This window comes from Micromys minutus (assembly GCF_963924665.1).
Source record: "Micromys minutus genome assembly, chromosome: 30".
Classification (NCBI taxonomy): Eukaryota; Metazoa; Chordata; class Mammalia; order Rodentia; family Muridae; genus Micromys; species Micromys minutus.
In genome coordinates this window covers 31,627,391-31,645,053 of record NC_137965.1, presented here as the reverse complement: position 1 = coordinate 31,645,053, position 17,663 = coordinate 31,627,391, and the positions used below count along the sequence as shown (strand labels likewise).

At 50.6% G+C, this 17,663-nt stretch overlaps 2 protein-coding genes across 4 annotated transcripts; both read right to left on the bottom strand.

Annotated features, from left to right (window-relative positions):
* Nucleotides 1–1,585: 1,585 nt before the first annotated feature.
* SBK2 (SH3 domain binding kinase family member 2) lies at nucleotides 1,586–9,092 on the bottom strand. 3 transcript variants are annotated; one of them, XM_080941845.1, is made up of 5 exons: nucleotides 8,869–9,092; nucleotides 7,662–7,916; nucleotides 4,041–4,243; nucleotides 2,586–3,122; nucleotides 1,586–2,135 (listed from the first exon to the last, which is right to left on the bottom strand). In XM_080941845.1, the coding sequence occupies exons 2-5, from the start codon at nucleotides 7,912–7,914 to the stop codon at nucleotides 2,055–2,057; spliced, it is 1,074 nt and encodes a 357-aa protein (XP_080797971.1). In that variant the 5' UTR covers nucleotides 7,915–7,916; nucleotides 8,869–9,092; the 3' UTR covers nucleotides 1,586–2,054. The 3 variants fall into 3 exon arrangements, with proteins under 3 accessions (XP_080797971.1, XP_080797972.1, XP_080797970.1); XM_080941846.1 differs by having other exon boundaries at nucleotides 2,628–3,122; XM_080941844.1 differs by having other exon boundaries at nucleotides 1,586–3,122.
* A 2,886-nt stretch (nucleotides 9,093–11,978) lies between these two features.
* On the bottom strand, nucleotides 11,979–17,108 carry SBK3 (SH3 domain binding kinase family member 3; the record flags this gene model as incomplete). The annotated part of the gene is made up of 4 exons (XM_080941851.1): nucleotides 16,652–17,108; nucleotides 16,034–16,184; nucleotides 15,382–15,584; nucleotides 11,979–12,665 (listed from the first exon to the last, which is right to left on the bottom strand). The coding sequence occupies exons 1-4, from the start codon at nucleotides 16,694–16,696 to the stop codon at nucleotides 11,979–11,981; spliced, it is 1,086 nt and encodes a 361-aa protein (XP_080797977.1). The 5' UTR covers nucleotides 16,697–17,108.
* Between the last annotated feature and the right edge of the window lie 555 nt (nucleotides 17,109–17,663).

The window sequence follows — 17,663 nt, the reverse complement described above, 5'->3', positions numbered from 1 at the left end:
TATTTTAGATCCACGGAGGAGGTGGTGGGATGTCTTGACACAGCTCGTCCCTTTGCTGTCCCCATCTATTCTTTCTGAAGAGCATCTATTCTCAGGTGCCCACTGGCTGCCCAGCATAGCAACGGTCATCCCTACCACTTTGGCTGGCACCCAGAGTCCAGGGGTCCTTGGGGTCATTTCACACACAGACACACATGGTCTGCCAGCCCCCTACCAGGCAGCACCTCGTAGCCACAGCAGGGGCACTGGGTGTGTGTGCAGGGGGCTTGGGAGCAAGTGACACATGATCCATTCCTGAGTCGTAGCCTTGGTCTGGGCCTACAGCCAAGCAGGGCACGGCGAGGAGGAAAGAGTGTTTGCAAACAAGGTTGATGCCAGGAAGGGGCTGGGGCGTGGGGTGGAGGGAGGTGAGAAGGAGCCTGGAACCAGATGCTGAGGACTTCCTGGGACCTGTCTGACCTTTGCCCAGCTATGCTGACCCAAGTGTGTGCAACCAGGTACTCACATGCATGTGCATGCACATACATACACATACACAGGCTCACACTCTCAGACACTATATGCACAAAATGTTATCTCCCACAAAATGGCCATGAGTGGGCTTGTTTTTGAGACGGGGTCTTTCTCTGAGACCTGGGACTCAGGCTTAGGCTAAATTGGAAGTCAGGGGAACCTCAGAGGTCTGCTTGTCTCTCCAACCTCAGTGCAAGGATTTTGTTCAAACTCTGGTCTCTATGCTTTTGTGGCCAGCGCCTCCCCACCGAGTCATGTTCCCAGCAGAACTGTGCTTCTCAGGACGTTGGCTCCGCACAAACTCTGATCAGGTAGAATAAACAAGGTTCTTAGAGATAAGCAGCTCCTGAGGCTGGGGTGTGGCTCAGTTGAGTGTGTACTTCAGCACGCCTGTAACCCCAATGCTGAGGGAGAGGAGACAGGAGGATTAGGAGTGGGTGGGGATGGAGAGGTGCCTCAGTAGTTAAGAGCACTGGTTTCTCCACCAGAGAACCTAACTCCAGTTCCAGGGGATCCAACACCCTCACACAGACAGACAGAAAGGCAAAACCAACGGACATGAAATTAAAATAATTTTTAAAAATAAAGAGTTGGGTAGTGCACCCCTTTAATCCCAGCATGGGGCAGTAGAAGCAGGTGGATCTCTGATTTGAAGCCAACCTGGTCTCCAGAATGAGTCCCAGGCCAGCCATGGCTACAAAGTAAAACTGTGTTATAAAAACTAAAACAAAACAAAAACACAGAACTGGGTAGGTAAAGGCAATCTTTGTCTGTCTGTCAACCGGACAGAACAAGCTTCTGCAGCAAGTTGTCCTCTGTCTCTCCAGGCTTGTGCTGGCGGGAACAGATAATGATTAATTGCCTTTAAAATTAAAATTGAAACAGCTACCCAAACAATATTTAGATACCTGCCACCACAGATTCCACGTAAGAGTGGCCCAATGGGGGTCCTTATCCAAGCACCCCTTGGCCCTATGACCTCTCTGTCTCTATGTGTGTCTCTGTCTGTCTGTCTGTCTCTGTCCTATGCTCCTTCCACTCTTTCCCAAGTGAACAGAGTCACAGCACAAGATCCAGTTGCCAGGGGAACTTTATTTGCAGAGAGCAGCTGAGGTAAGTGTATCTGACAGAGGGTGCTGTCCCAGCACGCAGGTGGGCGAGCCGATTTGAGTGGAGTGAAGCCACACGAGAGAAGACGGGCTGAGAGAGGCAGGGGGACAGCGGCAGAGTGTGAGGGGCCCAGGTGGTGGGGGCAGCGATGAGCAGCTGTACCTACTCATCTGGCTGCAGGCTGGGCATTGCTCAGAGACGTAGGGTCATTCCTTCAGGGGCCAAAACCCACCCCACGGAAGGAAATAAAAGGACATACAGGACAGAGGAGCCTAGGGTTATGAAGTTCACAGCAGGTAGCCATTTTACCTGGGTTTGTGGGGAAAGGCTAGCTGAGCTGGGTGGGATGAGACAGAGCTATGCAGGACAGCCAAGCATCGTGCATGCCCGCTGTCCCAAGACTCAGGAAGATGAAGCAGGAGGATCCAGAATTATAGACCAGAGTCAGCAAGATGGCTCCCATAGGTAAAGGCACTTGAAGGCTGACAAGAATTCAGTTCCATGGCTGGGCTCTAAGATGGAAGGAGAGAGCTGAACTCTAAAAGTCCTCTGATTTATACATAGCACCACACACACACACACACACACACACACACACACACACACACACACGCACATATATATACAATCGCACATACACACGTGCTGTGTACACACACATACGTGCATATAGACACACACATACACATGCACACATACAAACACATATACCTGAATACACAGAGATACACATATTTACACGCATACACAGATAAACACACATATACAAATACACACATGTGCACACATTCACTAACACGCACACAGCATCAAGGAGGGACACAGACAACACACAGGACAGAAGAGGCCACAGCCGCCTCAGCACGGCCTCAGCACGCAGGTTGCTCCCCCTGTGCCTCCCGCCCTCCTCTCGACCCCTCTCCTCTCAGCTCCTTTGCCAGCTCCTCTGCCTCCCCATCCACCTGCTTCCAGGGCTGGCCTAGATAGCTCTTGATGGAGCTCACAGGATTCCGTTTCCGGGGGTGAGGGTCGAGTAGCCCCCACAGGAGAGCGTCTGCCGCAGGTGACAGGCTATACCATGGCTGTGGCCGGTCTTGGGGCTGGCCAGAAGCCTGCCAGATGAGAAAGTCCTCAAAGAAAGGGTCAACCTCCACGAGGGGCTGGTCCCAGGGGAAGTAGCCAGTGAGAAGGCAGAAGATCAGGACCCCTAGAGCCCAGGCATCCAGGGCAGGTTGAATGGGTAGACCCTCGGGAAAGGGAGGTGGGGCACAGAGCTCAGGGGCAGTGTAGGGGATGGGTGGCCCAGTGAGTCGGAGCAGGGTCCCTCGGGGCCGGGTGTGGCCAAAGTCTGTCAGTTTGACACGCTGGCAGGCTGGGTCACACACCAGCACATTCTCTGGCTTCAAGTCCCGGTACACCAGGCCACGGCAGTGAATGTGCTCCAGGGCAGAGGCCAGCTGGGCTGCACAGCGCTGGGCTGCGGGCTGCGGGAGACCCACCTGCAGGAGAGATGAAAGTGCACGGCTTCCCCAGCACTGAGGGGATGCGGAGGTAGGGCTTGTTCAACCCCATGTGGGGATGCTGCAGACAAAGGCCAACGGGCCAACAAACAGGTTGAGGCCTGCCTCTGTGTAGGTCTGTGAGACTTGTGACCCTTGTGAGATCTCGTGGGATCTGGCGAGGGTTGTGACCCTTGGGAGGCCTACTTTAAGCCTGTGAGGCCTTTGAGCCTTGCGAAGCCCATGGTGAACTTCTGAGGCTTAGAAGCGTGTGGTTCCTTTGAGACTAATGAGATCTTGTGTGATTATTAGTGTGAGCCTGTATGGGTGTGAGGCCTGTGAGCCTGTGAGGTCTATGAGGTTCAGTGTGAGCCTGTATGGCCTGGTGTAAGCCTGTCAGGTCTAGTGTGAGTTTGTGAGGCCTACTTGAACCTGCGAGCCCTGTGAATCCTGTGAACCTACGAGTCCTAATATGAGCTGTGAGGCCTTTTGAACCAGTGAGTCCCATGAGCTTGTTGGGCCTACTGAGGGTGGGGTGGGGGTGACACTGTGAGCCTGGGAGACATGGTGTGAGCTGAGAGGCCTGTGAACTTTCTGAGATTCCTGAGGTCTGGTATGAGCCTACACGTCCCATGAGCTTGTAAAAATGGTGAGGCCTAGCATAAACATCTGGCGTGACCTAGGGAGAGCCGTGAGGCCTGGTGTCAACTGATAGATCCCAGAGAGCCCTTGAAGCCTGTTAACTTCCACAGAGAAGACAAGGAGCTTGTGAGTGTTGGTTAATCTCAATAGGACATAGTCAATGAAATCCAAAGTGACCCCAGAAATCCAGTGTAGTCTCACACAATGAACACGATCCCTGCAGCCCAGAAAGGCAGGTAAGGCTCATGAGGGCATGCCCAGTCCCTACCTACTCACCTTGGGCTTGATGAAGGTTATGAGGTCCCCATGGAGAACTGGTTCTGTCAGGAAGCTGTAGGAATTGGCTGACTCAATGCCGATGCCATAGGCTGCCACAATGGCCGAATGCGTGCCCAGTGAGAGGCCCACGCAGAACTCATACAGGAAGCCACGGAGGGAGGTGGAGCGCTTGGGGAGCTGCTTCAGTGCCAGGGATGTTCCTGGAGGGGACGGGCAAATGTAACAAGGATGGATGTCAGAGGTGGGTGAGAGTTTAGGTCACTGGGACCAGCTCTCTCCATCCCTGTGCTGGCCTTCTGGAAGGAATCTGTTTGCCAAATACCTTCTTGTGCCCCATTCCCTGCCTCCCTACTCTAATAGCACAGGCTCTGCGCTAAAACAATGGACTCAGCCCCATGTCCACCCTGCAGTTCAGGGTGAACAGAAACTGAATCTGGACTCTCCAGTGACTCTGATTCCCATGATGATGACCCCAGGAGGGTGGGTTGTTTTTTTGTTTTTTGTTTTTTTTTCCTTTTCTCTTTTTCCGAGATAGGGTCTCACATATCCCAGCCCTCTGGTAGTATATCTGAGAATGACCTTAGACTCCTGATCTTCCTCACAGGTGGGATCACAGGTATGAACCACCATGGCTGGCACACAGGTGTGTTTGAGGCAACTGGGAAAACATGCTAAGTACAGGACCAGGGATGCGGTCAGGGAGTCATGGTCCTGTCCCACGTAGAAATGACTTCCGAGGTCACAAAGTCCTCCAAGGCGGAAACTTCAGCTACTAGTTTTTGTTTGCTTTAATTAATTATTTATTAATTAATTTTTGGTGTTTTTGAGACAGACAGGGTTTCTTCTGTGCAGCCCCTGGATGTCTTGACACTGGTTCTGCAGAGCAGGCTGACCTCAAATTCGGAGATCTGCCTGCCTCTGCCTCCTGAGTGCTGGGACTAAGGGCATGCACCACCACCACCTGGCACAAATAGCACCCTAACTGCAGAACCACCTCAGAGCCATCTCCCCACTCCCTTCGCTTGTTTTTAATTTTATTTTATGTGTATGAAGTGCTTCTACACCTATGCATGTGCACCAGAAATAGAGCTGGGGTCCTCTGCAAAAGCAACAAGTGCTTTTAACTACTGTGCGATCTCTCTGGGGGGGAGATGACGTATATGAATTTGCACACAGCAGGTTGAGCAGAGCATTGTAGAGATCACAGACCACTTTGCACAGTCAGCTTTGCCCCTTCCACCTTTACGTGGGTTTCAGGGATTCAACTCGGGTGGAACCACTTTTGAGGCAAAAGTACCTTCACCTGCTGAGCCGTCTAAATGTCCTGTGTGTGGTCCCCAGCCTGGTGCTGGCCTGTGGCACTGGGCATGTACCACATGGTGCACACACACACACACACACACACACACACACACACAGAGCACGTCTTGTCTCTGCTTCACGAGGGCTGGAATTAGAGGCATTTACCCAGAGGATGCTGAAACTTCATGGGATGTTTCTCTTCTTGTTTAGAAGTGGAGATTTAAATTTGGCCTCACCTATGCCAGACCCACTCCATCCGTGAGCTGTATCTTCAGCCCTGCCCAGCCCCCTCTCTTTTCTGAGACAGGATCTCAGGCCTTGAAGATTCCTGTCTTCAACCTGAGTCCTCAAGGATCCTGACTCCCAATCTCTTCTGTGAAAGGTGCCAGTCAGACTGTGTTGGAGTTCACCCAAACAGCCCCATTTTATCTCTCTAAAGCAGTGGTTCTCACCCTTCTAATGCTGGAACCCTTTAATACAGTTCCTCATGTTGTGGTGTCCCCCCAACCATAAAATTACTTTCTTTGCTACTTTATAACTAATTTTTCTACGTTTATAAACTCTAATGTAAATATCTGTGGTTTCTGATGGTCTTAGGTGACCTCTGTGGAAAGACAGTTTCAAAGGGGTCTCAACCCACAGGTTGAGAATCACCGCTTTTACGAGCGACTCAAGACTAAGGATGTAGTTTATTTGGTGTATTGCTGGCTCAGGACACATGAAGCCTCTGGTTCCGTCCCTCAGTTTGTATAAGCTGGGTCTGTGGTGTATGTCTATAACTCCAGCCCATGGAGGTAGAGGCAGGACAACCAAGAGTTTAAGGCCAGCCATCATGGGCTGCATGGAACCCTGTGTGAAAAATGTGAGAAAGAAAGGGAGGAGAGAATTAAAAAAAGGAAAGGCTGGAGAGATGGCTCAGGGTGGAGAGCATCCTCTTCCAGAGAACTTAGTTTCAATTCTCAGCACCCAACATGGCAGTTCACCATCTGTCACTCCAGTCTCAGGGGATCAGATGTCCTCTTCTGGCCTCTGGGGACACCAGGCATGCAAGCGCTACACAGTATGAATACAGGCAAAACGCTACATGCATGAAGTTTTAAAGGTGAAATAGAAGTAAAGGTTAGAATAAACAAGAGGACCAGAGTTCAAATCCCAGAACCATCCAGCTGCTCACAACCCCCTGTAATTCCAGCTTCAGGGGAATCTGTCGTCCTCTTCTGACCTCTTTGGACACCGAACTCATGTGCAGTAACCTACCCCCTCCCCCCGCCACGTATGCACATAACCAAGAAAATTTTTTCAAAAAAATTTAAAAAGAAAGAGTAAAATGTAGATGTTACAGTTGATACAGCATTTATACAGTTTGAGGATGGAAAGATGGCTCAGCAGTCAAGAGCACTGGCTACAGCTTCAGGGGACCCAGGTTCAATTCCCGGCAACCACATGGCAACTCACAGCTGTAACTATGATTCCAGGGGGTCCGACACCCTCACACAGACATGAACACAGACAAAACACCAATGCCTGCCAAATAAAATTTGAATAAAATAGTCATACAGTCTCAAACATCCTGGGGGAGATCAGATAAGTGGGCATGACTGTATAATAGAAAATAATATAGACTCATTAATTTTTTTTTAGTAAAAATACTTTTTCTTTTCTCCTTTTCAATTTTATACTGGTTGGTTGATTGGCTGATTGATTGATTTCGTGTTTGTCAGGAGAGGATTGCGGAGAACAAAGGGCAGTTACTTCTCTCCTTCCACCATGTAGGATTTGGGGAACTGAACTCAGGTCATCAGACTTTGTGGCAAGTGCCCTTAACCTGCTGAGCCATCCTGCCTGGCCTTCTAGGTTTAAAATGGAGTCTCACGTAGCTCAGGCTGCCGTGGAACTCCGTATATACCATAGGATGACTTCAAACTTCTGATCTTCCTGCTGCCACCTCTGGGGATTCTATCTCAGGGGTTCTGGGATTTCAACTATCAGCCGCCAGAACCAGCTTTGTTTGTTTGTCTGAGATGGTTATCTGGTTATCTTCTATGCAGCCATGGCTAACGAACCCGGAACTCACTGTGTGAATCTTAGTGGGGCTTCAAATTCACAGCAGCCTTTCTGTCAGCCTCCTGACCTCTCACCTTTCCAAAGGAAAAGGTTGGGGCTCAGAGAGTTAAAGGAACTCCCTAAAATGCAGAGCCTGAAAGCAAAGTGGGGAAGACCTGTGAGGTCTGTAAGACTCCATGGTCTTGGTCTAGCTTGCCGGAAATCTCTACTCCCACTGTACACTACAGCAAGCCTGTATCCAAGGCCCAGTACCTTTCTGGCGGTGAGTAACCAGCAGGACCCGGCCGAACCGGCCCTGGCCCAGGGGACGCACTTCCTCATACAGCTCTTCAACCTCCGTTTGGACCAGGGTCTGGGCACTCAGCGCCATCATGTCCTCCAAGGCCAGAGCGGCCTCCTGACCCTGCTGCAGCTCCTCTACCGTGAGGCCCCCCAGGCCTTCATCACCTCCATCTTCCACAGCTGCTACTTCCATTGGCCTGTCTTCTGACTGTTTGCCTGGCATTTCTGTAAGACAGACAAAAAAAGTGACCCAGGACTCAGAGCTCACTAACCTATGACCGGAGGAGAAAGAGCAATCCAGACTCTGGGGTGTGAGGGAGGAAGGCTGCGTCTGCACCTCAAGGTCTAAGGGAGGAGGGCTAGGTCTGAGACTCCTGAGTCTGAGGGAGAAAGGCTAGGTCTGAGACTCCTGGGTCTGAGGGAGGAAGGCTGCAGTCCACACTCCCAGGTCTGAGGGAGGAAGGCTGCAGTCCACACTCCCAGGTCTGAGGGAGGAGTCTAGACATGGACTGAGGCCTTCTCATTGCCATTTCTTATTTCCATTCAGTCAGAGACCCTGAGGAGTGAAAACAGTCACTTGTGTGAAGTGAGGTCAACTGAGAGGTTAGATGCCCCCCCATTTCCACTGCCACCTGGTGGCATGAGGGTGAAAGATGAACCAAGACACCCCCCCCCCGCCCCATCTTGTTTCCAAAGCAAACAGACTTGGGCCCAGAGTGGATGAACAGCAGCTCCCCCTCCAAAGAGAAAACAGGTGCTCTCTGCCTCCAAGGAAGGGTGGGGCTCTACACAGCTTGGGACACCAGGGTCCTGCCTGAAGCTGTCACTTGGCCCTGTCCCCAAGCCTTTAAGCCTCAATCATTTTGCGACTGAGATCCATGCCTCACAGCTCAGCAGCTCATCCCAGGGGTCAGACCCCAGTTCTTTTCCCAACACTCAGAGAAATAGACCCTGGTCCTTCTTCGCACTCAGGGCTCAGACCCCAGCCCTCCCTCCTCAGATTCAGAACTCCAGGCCCCATCCAAAGTCCCAGACCTCAGCCCTCCTCCTTCAGACCCACGTTTCCAGACTTCAGCCTTCCTCCCTCAGACCCAGGTGTTCAGCCCTCTGCCCTCCTCCCTCAGACTAGGGCTTCAAACCATAACTTATTACTGTCCCAGGAACTTCTAAAACTCACACAATTTGGGCTTTGGATTCTGTCCCCAGCACTAAGCACTCGATTGCTTCAAGGTGTCTCTTGTCCTGTCGAGAGGCCAGGACTCTTGGCACCTGTTTTCCTGTTCAACTGCAGCCTTCCTTCAGGCGGGTTAACCTTGCCCTACCTCTGCCCTAGGCTCAGAGCTCCAGACCTCTCCTTGTCCAGGGCTTGTCTGACCCCTTTCTGCCCACTGCAGTTAGTGCTCCGCACTAGACTCCTCATGAGTAAGTCCCGCCCTCACTCTGGGGGGTCGTAAAGCCCCACCCTCTACACCACCCCTTCTGCCCCCCACTGGGGGCAGAGCGACATCGTGTGTTGAATCTCAGTACTGGCTGTGGTTGGACTACACCAGGGGGGCTCAGATCTCCCCCTTCAGACCCAAGGGTCCAGGAAACCTTCTATCAGACCTAGAAGTTCAAACTCCGGCTTCACTTCTTCACTTTCAGACTCCACAGAAGGAAGAATCTAGAATACATCCCTCCTGTCTCTGTCCTTTCTCCCTCATATCCAAGATCCCCTCCACTAGCCCTCCTCCTCCTGCCCCAAGGGTCTGGGGCCCAGGAGTCTAGATCCCAGCCATCCTCCTTCAGGTCCTCAAACCTGGGGATGCAACAATCCTCCGTCTGACCCAGGGATCTCGATCTTTCAGGTCCTCAAACCTGGGGATGCAACAATCCTCCGTCTGACCCAGGGATCTCGATCTTTCAGGTCCTCAAACCTGGGGATGCAACAATCCTCCGTCTGACCCAGGGATCTCGATCTTTCAGATCTAGGGGTACAGCCCCTAGCCTCCTCCCTCAAAAGGTCTCATATTTTCTTTAATCTGACCCCATCTGCTCTGCTCCCTTGATCCTGCCTCTGGAGCCCTGCTGACACACACAAACCTGAGAGGTGTGTCTGTCCAGGAGCTATGAACTGGGGTCCTGTTGAGGAACAAACTAAGACAGGATTCTAAAGTGATGTCATGAGAAATGACCTCAGACGGGGGACCAGGAACAGGTGGTGGAGCAACTGGGGATCAAAGATGACTTTTCCCCTTTTGCGGGACAGCTGTTGGGTTTAAAGCACTGAGAACCATGTGGGTTCATTTCATTGTTCAAAAATACACCTTTTATTTTGTAAATAATTTCAGTTTTACAAAAACAGTCACAAAGGTCACACAGTTGCAAAAGGCAGTGGCAAAGGTCCCTTGGACCCCTCACCCAGCCTGCCCTGAGGTCAGCCTCTCACCCGAGGTTCATCACTAAATTAGCAAAGTTTCCAACAACAGTTCCATTCATCCTGCCCACCATCTTTGCCTTCAAGGTCCTTTTCCTGTTTTCCAGTCCAGTCCAGGGCATCCAGGGTACCATGGTGCATTTAGTGACCTCTCTTTTAAATCTAGAAAGTGTAGATTCCTGGTCAGGGTAGTAGTTCTGGCTGCAGTGTTTGGTTTCCTTGCACAAACCCCTGGAAGCTCCCATCCCCAGTGTTGTATGAATCGCTGTCACAGCACAGACTTGGAATCCCAGCATTTGGGAGACGACAAAGGATGATCAGAAGGTCAAGGTCTGTGTGCTTCTGGGGAAAAGGAAGCACCGTGGAACCAGTTCTGGCTATCAGAGTTGATGGGTCCCGGAAGATAGATGGAGCTGGGGTATTTGTAGCCAGAGAATTTGCGGTTTCATGGAAACAGAAGATGGAAGGGTCTAGAAGGAAGCAAACCCAAGCGCATGCCAGCAGTTTGTGACAAGGAGGGCAAGAATGGATGTCCGTGAGGACTCCAGGGATGGGGACATTTCTGCAGGCCCAGATGAAAGTAAAGGTGCTAGGTGGAGCATATTAGGTGTGTGGGTGTCTGTTGGCAGTAGTGTGGTGGTGGTGGTGTTGGTGGGTGTGTATACATTGCTGTGTGTGTGACAATTCCCACAGTGTCACCAACACAGAGCCCAGGAAATGCCAGACCAACACTATCGGATCCTATAAGCTCAGAGTTTGTGCCTCAGATGCTGGTAGCCCCCATGGTCTTAGCGGTTCTCAACCTTCCTAATGCTGTGACCCTTTAGCTCAGTTCCCCAATCATAAAGGTGTGTCATTGCTACTTCACAACTGTAATATTGTTACTGTGAATCATAATGTAAATGTCTAATATGGAGGGTATCTGATACACAGCCCCTGTGAAAAGGCTGTTCAACTCCCCCCAGAGAGGCCACGACCCACAGGTTGAGAACCACTGCTCTTACAGAATGGTCCCCTCAGAATTCATGATTAGTGGTCAACATTTCAGAGCACAGAAATGTATCTGTATGAGGAACAGAAACTTTCACTGTGAAGATGCTCAGGGGCTGGGGAAGAGGTTCAGTTGATAGAGGGCTTTCCTAGCATGCAGGAAGACTCAGGTTCCATCCATTCCCAGCACCTCAAAAGTAGTGCGGAGGTACATGTCTATACTCTCAGCACTGGAGAGCTGGAGGCAGGAGGATCCAAAGTTCTAGGTCAGCTACAGAGTCAGTTGAAGACAGTAAGGGGTTCCCAAGATTGTTTCAAGAGGAAATTTAGGATGAGAAAGAGGAGGGAGAAGGAAAGATGAAAGAAGAGGAGAGGAAGAGGAGGAGGAGATGAAGGAGGAGGAAGAGGAAGAGAAAGAAAAGGAGGAAATGGTGGAGGAAGAGGAAGAGGAAGAAAAGGAGGAGGTGGTGGAGGAGGAGATGGAGGAGGAGGAAGAGGAAGAAAGGGAGGAAGAGATGGAGGAGGAGGAAGAGGAAGAAAGGAAGGAGGAGGTAGAGGAGGAGGAAGAGGAAGAAAGGTAGGAAGAGATGGAGGAGGAGGAAGAGGAAGAAAAAAGAGAGATTAAGAGAAGAAGGAAAGAAGGTAAAAGGAAGATGAAAAGGAGAGGGAGGAGGCTGCTACTGAGTCCTCATCATGTGTGTGTGTGTGTGTGTGTGTGTGTGTGTGTGTGTGTGCACTGCAGGGAGGGGGATGTGTGCACATCCAAGTCCAGCCTTCACCAGGGAAAAGTGAAATGTGTTCCCTTCTCCCCCAGCAACAGCTGTTGCCTTTCCCAGGTGGCCTCGGAATCTCTGGTTTTAACCATCCTCTCAGTCACCTGGTCATGAAGCTCTGTTATCTGCCTCCATCCTCCCACCGTCTTTGATTTTATCTTCCTCCTCGTCTGTCCACTCCTCCAAACTCGATCCTCCCTCTTCTTCTTCCCCATCTTTGTAGGATACGTCCCCCAAACTTCCGGATCCCTCTCCAATACCCTGCAGCCCCCAGTCGTCTCCTAAAACATCTAGGACAGCCAGTGGCGGACTCCTAGTCTCAGGATCCAGGTCCAAAAGACCCTGGAGCAACGTCAGAGCTGGGGGTGCAAACTGGTCCCAGGGTGCTGGTGGCCGAGGGGGCTGGGGCTTAGTGGCCATCCAACCGGCAAAGGCCTCAAACTCAGGATCAGGAGCCAATGCTACATCCCAAGGGAAGCAGGCCGTGGCAGCACAGAAGAGAAGCACGCCCAGGGCCCACGAGTCCACAGCTGGCCTCAGGGGCAGTGTGTTTGGCGGCAGCAGGAGGCAGAGTTCAGGTGGTGCCGTGGGCAGCGGCACTGGGGGAGCAGGGGTCGGGCTGCCCTCAGGTCGGGTCAAACCCAGGTCACCCAGGGCTACTCTGTTGCAGTCAGGATCAAAGACTAGCACATTGTCTGGCTTGACATCTGCGTGCACTAGCCCCCGACCATGGAGGAAGTCTAGGGCTCCAGCCAGCTGGGCCACTACACGCTTCACCATCAGCTCTGGGAGGCCCTAAAATTGGGGAGAAAGGAAACAAGTCACACTCTCTTCCTCATCTTGGACATAGCTCTTAATTCTGAACGATGCTGACTCTCACTGTTGGAGAGTCTAGAGCCCAGAGCCTCCAGAGCCACCTGATATATCCACAAACACCCCAAGTTCTTCACATTGGCCACCCACTGACTCCCAACAGAGCTTACTTTTAATCAGAATTTATTTCTGTCTGTGTCTTTTTGTATACCTCCCTGACTCTGTCCTTCTCTGTCTCTCCTCCCCTTCCCCTCCTCTCTGTTGTCATGTGGGTTTTGTTTTTGTTTTGGGGATAGGATCTCACTATGTAGTCCAGGTTGGCCTTGAACTCTTAGAGATCCACCTGCTTCTGCCTCCCAAACATTGATATTAATGTCTCCCAAGCACTGGTATTAAATCTAAACCATCTAGTTAACCTTAATCTTAGCCCCATATTGATGTAGAACTTGTCTTTAACTCAGACTGTCCTCATATCATTCTGTCCAGCCAGAATATTCAATATTATCCAACAATATTGAATAATGCATCTACCCCATATTCACTCTGCATCCAGGAAGCAATGTCATTATCCTAATATTACGTCTAACACCCACCTCTCATCCTCCCTGGCTTCCTTCTTATCTTTTTACCATCTTATCCACCCATCCATGGATTCAGTCATCCATCATCCATCCATCATCATCCATCATCATCCATCATCATCCATCATCATCCATCCATCATCCATCATCCATCACCCATCTATCATCCATCCATCATCCGTCCATCATTCATCATCCATCAATCCATTATCCATTCATCATCCATCATCCATTCATCATCCATCATCCATCTATCATTCGTCCATCATCCATCCATCATCCATCCATCATCCATCATCCATCCATCCATCATCCATCATCCACCCATCCATCATCCATCTATCATCCATCATCCATCTATCATCCATCATCCATCTATCATCCATCTATCATCCACCCATCATCCGTCCATCATTCATCATCCATCCATCCATCATCCATCTATCATCCATCCATCATCCATTCATTATCCATCATCCATCCATCATCCATCATCCATCCATCATCCATCATCCATCCATCATCCATCACCCATCCATCCATCATCCATCTATCATCCGTCCATCATCCATCCATCATCCATCCATCATCCATCATCCATTCATCATCCATCATCCATCCATCCATCATCCATCTATCATCCGTCCATCATCCATCCATCATCCATCATCCATCCATCATCCATCATCCATCCATCATCCATCATCCATCTATCATCCATCATCATCCATCCATCCATCCATCATCCATCCATCATTCATCCATCCATCATCCATCTATCATCCACCATCATCCATCCATCATCCATCCATCATCCATCCATCCATTCATCCATCCATCCATCATCATCCATCATCCATCCACCATCCATCCATCATCCATCCATCCATCATCCATCTATCACCCGTCCATCATCCATCCATCATCCATCCATCATTCATCTATCATCCATCCATCATCCATCCATCTATCCATCCATCCATCCATCCATACATACATACATACATACATACATCATCATCCATCATCATCCATCATCCATCCATCATCCACCCATCCATCATCCATCATCATCCATCATCCATCTATCATCCATCCATCATCCATCCATCCATCCATCCATCATCCATCCATCATCATCCATCATCATCCATCCATCATCCACCATCCATCATCCATCCATCATCCATCTATCATCCATCCATCATTCATCCATCCATCCATCCATCCATCATCCATCATCCATCCATCATTCATCCATCCATCCATCCATCCATCCATCCATCATCCCTCCATCCACTTATCATCCATCCACCCACGTTGTCATACAGTTGTCCATACAACCAGCCAACAATGCAACCATCTATCCATCCATGCATTCAAGCATACATCCATGTGTTCATCCATAAACCTACCTAACATGCATCATGCATTCACACCTCCATCCACCCATCCAGGAGTTTATCCATCTCTACATCAAACTAATCATCCAGTCATCCATTCATGGTTGCATCCATCCACCCATCCATCTGTCCTCCCCCAGTATTCTTCCATCCAAGCATTCTCCCACCTAACTATCTTCCCTCCCTCTTTTCCTTGCTTTCACTTACCCCTAATTCTTTCCACTAATTCTATCTCAAACTCAAGCACCCCCTCCAATATCTGCATGCACCTGAGCTCCAGGAGACTACACTCTCCTGGGTTCAGTCCTGACCTAGCATCCTAGCTAGAGTAAACCTCATTTCAACTCTACCCAAGTTGGCCAGCAGATACTGCCTGTGCCAACCTGTCCTTGTCTACAACATCACTCCTGCTTCCCTCTTATTTCACTACAGCCCACTCACATTCGATCCACCATAAACCCTCCCATCTCACTCCAGCTGTTCCCACCTCCCAATCCCAGCACCAACTGGAGCCTCAAAGCTGTCAACACTGCAACCCCCGAGTAGCTCCAATCCATTCCCAACCCCAGTGGCAACCCAGCCCTTTCCCTCCAAGCTTGCTTTTGGACCCTCGTGTGGTCAGGTACTGGTGCTGACACTTAGAAATGGATCCAGATGGGGCAGTGAAGTAGGGGTAGGGACTAAGGTGGGCTGAGCCATCTTTTCCAGCCTTGCCTTTTCCTGGAGCATTCCACTGAGATCCCCACAGGGTGCGTACTCCTGCGCAAAGGCAAAATATCGGGGTGTCTGCAGGGGCCTTCCCAGGGTCTGCAGGAGGCCTGGATGTGAAGAGACGCAGCGGCCCACACAAAATTCTCTCAGGAAAGTTGTTTTTAGGACTGAGTCCCGTCGGAGGAGCTTAAGGGCTACGGTTTGACCTGTCAACAAGATGGGATCAGTGAGAACCTGGAATATCATGGTCCTGCTATGAGACCTTAGGGAAGCCACTTGACCTCTCTGAGCCTGAGGATTTTCATGAAAATCAGGTTTCTCCATCTGTGAAGTGTGAATTGGAACAGATCTTCCCTTATGTGTTTTTCCCTTCTACTTTGGCCTGCTGTGCCGCCTTGTATAACTGACTTACCCTCTCTTCCTCCATTTCCTATAAGACAAAGGGACGTGATAGTGACATGAATTCCAGTTCAAATTGTTTTCTTGCCTTGCTGTGTGATGGGAGACTAGGACTCTGCCATTTGCCCTCTCTGGGAGACCAAAGCTCCCAGATCACAGAGTTCTGCACTTTCAGAGTTTCCACTAGGTCTTGCTTATCTCTGAGATGTCTCATGATGGGAGAATTTGAAGTCCACCCCTTGGTGGCTGAACTCACCTCCTTGGCGTGACTGGGCTAGGAGCACACGGCCATAGGAACCAGAACCTAGCTTTCGGATGAGACGGAACTGTACGCGCAGGCTTCTCACCAGTGTCACTCGGTTGGCTGTTAGCTCCACTAGCCGCTGCAACGCCGTGACTGTGTCCTCCTGTGGAGAGAAGAAGTCGGATGGTTGAGGGGCAAATCTGGGGCCTTTGGAACAACAGGAAAGATCAGAGGCTAAGCTCAGAACCAAGCTTCGGGTGCAAGGGACAGGGATCACTGTCCCCAGAGAGAAGGATGAGTCACAGTGAGTCACCCTGCCTTGGGACACCTGTTTTTGTGTCCTAGAAGAATTAGGGGTCTTTGTCTCTGAGGCTTTGTCTATCCCCCCACTTGAGGGAGGCAACCAGATGTTCTCAACCCATGTTACTATGACTTCAGTGGTCAGTCCCCTGGACCCCGCACCATTTGATCTGATCCTTGTTCACTGGGGAACTCAGAGCCCAGAGAGTGATGTTTTTGGGTCTACACTGTTGTTCCTCCTTGAATCTGGGTCTCTAGTCTCTTCCCCTTTCCTCTGTCTCTCCTCCTGCTCTCTCAGTCTCTCTACCTCCCTTTTATCCCACCTCTCACCTCTGTGTCCCCATCCTCGGTGGTCTCCAGGACCCTGAGCTCCATCTCAGAGCTGCCTGGTATCAGCTGGCCCTTACACACACCCCTTATTTAGACTCCTCAAAGAGGAACCAGCCTGAAGCACCCTTTGCACCCCGATGGGTCCTTGCCCAGCAGAGGTTGGTGAGGCTGATGGAGGGTCGCCTTGGTCTCGCTCTGTTTGAAACAGTCTTCCCAGTCCCGTGAGATTCCTGACTCCCCGGCCAGCTCCCTGTCACCTTCTGGGGGCGTGTCACCTTCTCTGTTGCCTTGTTTGTTTCTTTTGTGTCTTCTCAGCCTTCAATCCCTTCTCTACAACCTCTGGTAGTCTCTCTTTTCTTCTGAATCCCCCCTTTTATGTCTTCGTTCCTCTATCTTTTTTTCTATTTTTCTTTCTCTTTCTTTAATCTCTGTGTATAACTTTCTTTTTCTTTTTATCTGTCTGTCTCTTTTCCCACCACCTTATCCTTCTCTCTGTTTCTCCCTAGAGTACTCTTCCTCTCTATACCCTGCCTCTGTTTGCTGGGGTCTCTGAATTCCCTACACACTCTCCCCTGCTTATCAACCTAGTCTGCCCATGGGATGACCCCACACTCTCTTCTCTGATTCTCCTCTCTGGCTCTCGTGGGTTGACTTTGTGTCCCTCTTTGCTCTGTCTCTCTGAGCCTTTTGTCCCTCCCTTTCTCTGGGCAGAGGTGTGTGTGACAGCTCAGAGACAGAGACATCCTGTCCCCCCTACACGCCTCCCTCACCCCCCCTAATCCGATGTCCCCTCCTTCCCTCTTCCAAACTTAGACCGGCATGGACTCTGGGCGCTGGTCCCAGGACAGAGGGGACGAAACATATTGTGAACCCCCAAGAGCCAGGTCTAAGAGCAGAGGAAAAAGGAGGGGAGGCTTTCAAAGCCACCTGGGGCAACTGCTCTGGGGTTCAGAACTTCCTCCAGGGGTTGGGAGTGTTGAAGGCCAGAATCCAAGACTGTTCCCACAGTCCT